General features: G+C 41.2%; 1 protein-coding gene across 8 annotated transcripts in view; it reads right to left on the reverse strand.

Moving 5' to 3' along the window:
* The window catches only part of CUNH8orf34 (chromosome unknown C8orf34 homolog), an 89,765-nt gene extending 82,715 nt beyond the window's left edge, over positions 1–7,050 (reverse strand). The window contains exons 1-2 of one of the 8 annotated variants that reach the window (XM_039335045.1): positions 6,333–7,040; positions 4,216–4,292 (exon numbers count right to left, since the gene is read on the reverse strand). In XM_039335045.1, coding sequence (XP_039190979.1) covers positions 4,216–4,281 — 66 coding nt within the window. In that variant the 5' untranslated portion in view covers positions 4,282–4,292; positions 6,333–7,040. Of the gene's footprint in view, positions 1–3,111; positions 3,196–4,215; positions 4,293–4,718; positions 4,791–6,332 lie in introns of those variants that run through there. The other 7 variants (XM_039335065.1, XM_039335093.1, XM_039335074.1 and 4 more) reach the window with 7 other exon arrangements.
* Between the last annotated feature and the right edge of the window lie 421 nt (positions 7,051–7,471).

Raw genomic sequence — 7,471 nt, forward strand, 5'->3', positions numbered from 1 at the left:
TAGACTCTCTTGAACAGAGTCTAATTCTATTGGCTTTCAAAAGCCAATAGGAATTGTCCAGGCTGTCTCTGTCCTGCTGAGCCCACCAAAAGTCCCATTCTGCAAACAGTGCTGCAAGTTGTCTGCAGCGAAGGCGAGCTATCTGGAAGTTTCCATCCCTCCCTGCTGAGCAACTACTCAAAATGTAAGTAAAAGAGAGCCAGGGGTGGGAGGTGGGAGGCTGGCGGGCGCAGGGAGGGTTGCTGGCGTGCATGGGACCCGGCGGGTGCCTTACCTCTCTTGGGCTGGGCCAGCTGGTGGCCCAGCCGGTGGTCGGCCTGCTCCATCTCTGCCGCTTGCCAGCTATGCCTCGGCCGGCGCAGGGGGCGACACCACGCATGTGCAGCGCTCCCGGGCAGGGAAAGTACTCGACTTATGACCGGTTGGGTAGTCCTCAACTTACGACCAGTTGGGTAGTCCTCAACTTACGACCGATTGGGGGTCGCGGCATTAAAAAGATTGAGAACCACTGGGCTGGAACATGTTTTGGAGCAATGTTCCTCAAACTTCCTTAACTTTAAAATGTTTGGACTTCAATTCCATGAATTCCCCAGCCAGCCATTCACTTTATAACCATGTGCTTCACATAACAACTATAGTGATTGCTTAATGACCACCATAGTTATCTATCTTCTAGTCTAGAGTTGCATAATTTTTCTCAGTTTAAGGACCACATAAGCTTTACATGGCATACTGAATGCCACATTCATATGTGAGTGGAGCTATTTTCCCTCATTTTGTACATTTTTGTATCTCTCTTTTTCTTATGTTTTATTTTATTCAGCGATTGGATGATACAAAGTGCTGCTTCCCAAACATCAGCATATTTTTTCTTTCATCAACAAAGTGTGCAATAACGAAGATATGTTTTTTCCAGTATTACAGTTCCTTCTACTGATAAAGAAAGCAATTTCAGTTTTTTCTCTTTTAGATTATATGGAAAAAGAAAATATTGATGGACAAGGTGATGATGATGATAATAATGATAGTCTGAGATAGTTTTAAGGCGCAAAATACCTACTAAAATGGGAAATACCAGTTTGACGTTTTGAGATATCAGGATTTTTTTAAAAGTGTGATTGAACACATTTATTATTTTTAAATTTAAGGTTTAAATTTAAATTGCTTAAATTTAACTTTAAATTTAAATAATTAAAATTAATGGCAATAGCACTTAGACTTATACACATCTCCAAGTGCTTTACAGCATTCTCTAAGCAGTTTGCAATCTTAGTGTATTGCCTCCAACAATCTGGGTTCTCATTTTACTAATCTCGTAAGGATGGAAGGCTGAGTCAACCTTGAGCCAGTGAGAATTGAATTCCTGGGCTGTGGGCAGTTAGCCTGCAATACTGCATTCTAACCACCGCACCATTACAGCTCAAATATTATTTATTTATTATTTGTATAAAGGAACACATTTTACCTCTTAAAAAACTTTCAACTACTCCTTCCCTCAAAAGCAAAGTTTCTTAGTGGGGGGGGGGAACGCTCTGTAGAATGCAAAACGTGGTGCTCATAGGTCATAAGTAGCCTATGGGTAGGACTTTTGCACCCCAAGCTCTACTGTACTAGTTGTTGGTTATCCATTCAGGAAGAAGCAGAAAGCTTCCGGTTGCTCTGACACTCTTAACTATTATGTTGTCCAGAAATAGTCAATGAATGGCATATCCAATGTCATTTTAATGCATATTTATGAAGATTATAAGCAGTATAAAGTCTCAGCAGTAACTTGGGATTCTGAAGCCTCAAGAATTAAATACAAAAACATATTTTCCAATAATATCTAAACAATTGCAGTTGTTTAGATTTAAACAACTTCTAAACCTTTCAAAGTCTTCACTTGATTATGCTTATTGGTTCAAAAACCACTCATATGAACATTTTTTTTCTCACTGAGAGAAAAAACAATGGAAATAGGAAGTTCACAATTTACCTTCCCTTAATATATGAAACTGTACTTAGTAGCTATTTCTCTAGAATGTCTCTATAATAGTAAGGGAGACAATTCTTTGGAAATCGTGGTATCATTGAGAGAGAGCATAAGCACAGTACTAGAGCAATCCCAATAATAACTAATGAAGTAATTCACTTTTGCAATATACTTTGAAATGAATATTTCCTCATTCTGACAACACATGCAACCCACATCAATTGTCAGTCCTTTAAACTCTGGAACACAATTCTTTCCTTCCATTCTAATTATCAAAAGAATGAAACAACGGCTCCTTCGACTTATCTTCCATAGCTTGACAGGGCAAAGTATCCAATGGAAACTATGATGACATTGTGTGTGCCATAATGTTATTGTGTAAATGATACAAATTATTTCATTCGTGAGAAGATGTAATGACACACATGTTGTTACTTCTTCCTTTATATCCCCCTGCTTGCCCAAGCTGGCAACTAATAGGATCCTTTCTTTTTAATATTTCCTCATAGAACCACATAGACCAGTGGTCCTCAAACTTTTCTTCACCACGGACGCCCTTTAAATACCTTTTGTGGACCCTGGCTCTGGACCCCCAAATCTTAACTCATAACATTTCTTCAAGCCTTTGCAGACCTCCTGTGACAACATCATGCCCTCCCAGGCATCTGTGAACCACAGGTTAAGAACCACTGACATAGACAATGGGCCCATACAAGGTTTGAGTTATTTGCAGCCTGAAGTTGACATATACTCCAGATGGTTTTTCTGATTCTTTGCAGCAAGCCAACAGAAAAAAATTAATCAAATGGGAATTTTGATGGTAGCAGACATAAATATGCATAAATCCTTTCATAAGTGACAGCTCAACTGTATTTTTTCAAATGTCAAACAGATGAAACAACAGACAAGTATGTCCAGGATGGTATCTTCAGGCAAAGGAGGTGGATGAAAAGAACTTCAAAGCAAACAAAGGGTATATTGTGTACACTGTGAAAGGGGTATGAGTCAATGGGAGAATAAGAGTTGGGGGGGAGTACAGAGAAAGTCAAATCATACAGTAAAGAAGGAATGTACAGATTAATGGGCGAAAGGGCATAATAATTAATGACTGAAAAACAAGAAAATGGATGACTATTTACCAGGTATTACATCCTTGTAGTGATATTATAGATTATACCTGCCTCACAGAAATGGAAGCAGAGGTTTACTTCAAGTCAAATAAACTGTCAAAGAAGAAAAGCAAGCATTAGGTAATTATGTAAAAGACAGCCAAGAACAAGCATTGATGCAAATTAAAATCTGGAACTTAATGTACAGGAAATAAAACATGAATATTGAAATAATATAGTAAAAACAGGAAGAGAACGTTGGCAAGGATTACATGGTCAATTTCTACAAAAGATCAAGGTGAAAGTGGATAAAGATAAAACCTGACAATGGCTTACAACTGGAACATTAAACAAAGAAACCAAAGAATTTGGCTGCTCAGGAGCAAGCTAGTCAAACTAATACAACCAAAGACAAAACTAAAAAAAAATCATCAAATGATTAAAAATGCAAACTGTACAAAGAGGCAGAAGAAATGGTAGATCATATACTCAACTCATGCAAGTAGATTGAACCAATGGCTATAAACATAAAAGTCACCAAAATGATTCACTGAAACATTTGTAAAAATTATAATGTGCCAGTAATGAGAAACTGGTGGGAATATATAGTTGAAAAAGTAGTTGAAAATGAGAAGATTCAAATATTGCTGGATTTCTTGATACAAATTGATAAAGTCTTGGTGCATAAACATCAGATTAAACTGGTTGAAAAGAAGAAAGTGTTGATATTTGATGTGGCAATACTAGGGGATATCAGAATAGAAGTCAAAGAATTGGAGAAGATCACAGAGTTACCCTGTGATAAGATGAGCATTAAATAAATAAATAAATAAATAATCACAATGTATCAAGATCTGAAAACCAAATGTGAAAGATTATGACAGTGATCCCAGTGATTAATGGCACACTGGGTGCCATGCCAAAAAGCCTTTGGCAATACTTATAACATCTGCACATTGACAAAATTTCCATCTGTCAATTACAGAAGGCCACATTGCTTGGATTTGTACATATAGTAGCTGATATATTGCAATATCCTAGGTTCTTGGAAAAATTCAATGTGAACGGAGACTAACACCAGCTAAAGAACTGGCAGCTATGACTTCACACTGTTTTCTATATAATAATACTTACCAAGGAACATAGGTGGTCATGAAATGTTACAAGTACATCAGATAGCTGAAGAAGAAACAAGGGCATTGGAAGAATATCTGAAGGACAGTGAAAAAGATGCAATGAAATTAGTACACCAAGAACGTTAACTGAATACGAATGAGACCAAACTTGCCTACAAGAAAAACAAACAAAGAACAGAAATGAGACAAAGCAAGGCAAAGTAGTACATGGCAAATACTTAAAAAAAAAGCAGGCAAAGCAAAAGACCAGAAGACCTGGCAAGGAAAGTTGAAAAAATAGACAGAGGGACCAATTCTGGTTGCACAAAACCAAGCCTTAAGAACAAATGCATACAAAGCCAGTATTGAGATGACAGTAACAAATGCTGCCTCTGCAAAATAGCTGAAAAAAACAGCATCTACTTAGCTGCTGCAAAAGATTCACACAGATTGACTACAAGCAATGGCATGACAAAGTGGCAACAATGGGGCATTGGATGAACTGCAAGAAATACTGCTTACCTGCAAGGAAGAACTGGTGAGATCACAAAATAAACAAAGTAATAGAAAATAAAATAGCTAAAGTGTTCTAGAACTTTAATATTCAAACAGGCAAGCACCTGTTACGTAACAGCCCAGACTTAACAACCGTCAACAAGAAAGAGAAAAAAAAGTCTGAATAGTGGGCGTGACAGTACATGGAGACAGCAGAAGTGAAAGAACTGAAGAAAAATCACAAAATACATAGATCTGCAAACAGAAGTAGGAAGACTACAGGAAAAGAAACCAAAGATAATAACAATAGTGTTAAGTACTTTGGGCGTAATCCGAAAACAACTGGAACATGCTTGAACACCACTAGCATTGATAATATCACCATCAGTCAATTGCAAAGGACAACTTTACTTGGAATAACATATGCTGTAAAGATACCCTTAACAGCACCAAAAAACATCTCTCTATCCCTATATTTGGGAAGGGCTTGATAGGTGGGTAAAAATGCCAAATCCATTCTAACTATCTGGCTGACTGTGCAATAAATAATGATAATAATAATTTATTAAATTTGTATTCTGCTTGACTCAGTGACTGCGAACAGCTCACAACTATCAAAAATAGTACTATAACAATCAATAACCATAAAAAATAAATATAAAGCTAGAGAATCATCCCTACCACTGCTGCTTCAGGCATTCCTAAAATGCCTGAGCACATTGTTAGTAATGTGCTTTATTATTATCAATTGTATAGAACTGCACTTCGCAGATTTTCTGCCTAAACTGCCCAAATAACTTGACTAATCTGAGCTATTAATGTCTATGCACTGGGGAAAAGGCATTTGCCACTCCGGGAAACTGAAGTCATGAAGAACATGCATAAAAGAGAGAGGGTGGGATATACAAAAGACACTTAAATAAACAATAATGCTAAAAGTTAAGGAAGACTTATGTGTCTCTTCGCCAAAGGAAGCTTACAGTACTATTTCTATTTCTTGCGGGGTGAATCTTCTTTGTCTGGAGACACCAAGAGAGTCATAAAAGTGCGAACATTAGAAGCTGTACCGCCTTTCGTATGACAGGAACTCCGTATGACAGGAGAACTGAATTTGATGGTACAAATATTTCTAGTTCCCTTCTGTACTGTTTTTAACAGGGCAGGACTATGAGACCGTGCTCCCGAATTGATTCGAGTGGAAAGAGAAAGAAGAAGCGGCAGGAAAAGAATATGTGTCAGAGAGAAAAAAGGAGGCGTGTGCACGCATATGCAATTCTTTAAGTAAAGCACGCTGGCGCACAATTGGTACGGAAGAAAAGGACGACCAGCAGCATGGTAGAGGGACTCAGTTGCAGTGAAATGAGTGCACCTTTAGAAGACCACGTGAAGGTCCGACCGTCTGGGAGAAAATTTTATCTATCTGATCGCTAATAGCCGACCACGATTTGAATCATTCTCCAATAGGTAAACACTCCCGTACCGCTCGCTTCCAACAGGAATGCAATTTTAATTAAAGCAAACTCGAAGTAACTTGGTATGACCCAGCGCGCACCTGCCCGGTCAGCCGCTCCCGCCAAAAAGACCCGAGTGCTGCCGCCTCGGTCCAAGCCCAGAAAGCTGGAGGCTTGGAGGGGCTCTTACCTCGAACAGGGGCCCGATCTTGTTCCTTTCCAGGTAGGCTTGAATTCTGTTTTGCTGGCGAGACGCCATCAGCTTGCCGGAGATCGAGGCAGGTGTTCGCGTGCTGCTTCTCCGGCGATTCCGGCTATCCTTTTCCCAGCGCTCCAGCAGAACGAGCAGGTTGGGAACAGCAGGGCAGGGCGGGGACTGTGGTAGGGAAAAGCCTGAGGTCCGACGAGCGGCACCGGTCCTGAACTACCTGGACGCCCTGTCCCCTATTAGAGCCGAGCTCGAACCATGGGGCAAGAAAACCCCGCCATCTCTCCCTCCTCCGTGAAGGTTGAAGCCGGAACGCGCGGGCTGGCGCGCAGCGAAGAGGACGCGGCGGGAAGAGCCGCGCGTCGCCTATGCAGGCGCCCGTTCCTTGGTTACAGGGAGCGCAGCCCCGGCTCCGCTTGAAACCACCTCGCCAAGCTGCCGCCCTAGCGACAGCGCCTCTCGCAAAGCCAATAGCAACGGCGCTGCTCTTCCCAAACGGAGCCAGGCGGGGAAAACCGCCTCTCTCTCGGACTGCTGGACACCCGCGGTTCTCTCTCTCGGGTCAAGGGAGTGGGCTGGACGAAGCCTCGAGAGTGCACAGCAGTGGCCGACGTCGTTGCCGGCTGAGCTGAAAGGCGTGCTGAAGCGGCGTGTGCGCTAACGGCGGAGGCTGGAAACAGCGCCCATACCCGCCCAGCTTCAGCGAATACACGGCCTCTCTCACGTGGTTTGTAATTCTTTCCATTATTTCTTTCAGCTCTCGCTCCGCTGCTGATATGTACTTGGAGGCAACCGTGACGGGGGAGGGGGGAAATCACCCTTTCGAATAGAAAGGAGGGTGTTTTTAAGGGAAAGATGGGGTCCATTAACAGCCTTTGGAGTCTCGGTTCTTCTTCCTTGGGTGCTAGAATCGGTCATAAATACGCAGCTCCCATCCAAGTGGCTAGGAAAGGCAGCTCAGAACTATCCCGTAATTGTAGTGAAACCTTCAATTATTTGACATTAAGCCCCACTGATGTCTCTAGGTTTGTTTAGGGATAAGGATTGCATGGCTTCTTTTTCTATACAAGGATGTGCTTTATTTATTTGAAAATTTATGACTCCCCAGACTTCAAGGAAAT

The sequence above is a fragment of the Crotalus tigris genome, unplaced genomic scaffold (assembly GCF_016545835.1).
Source record: "Crotalus tigris isolate CLP2741 ecotype Arizona unplaced genomic scaffold, ASM1654583v1 scf7180000017546.9332058, whole genome shotgun sequence".
Lineage (NCBI taxonomy): Eukaryota > Metazoa > Chordata > Lepidosauria > Squamata > Viperidae > Crotalus > Crotalus tigris.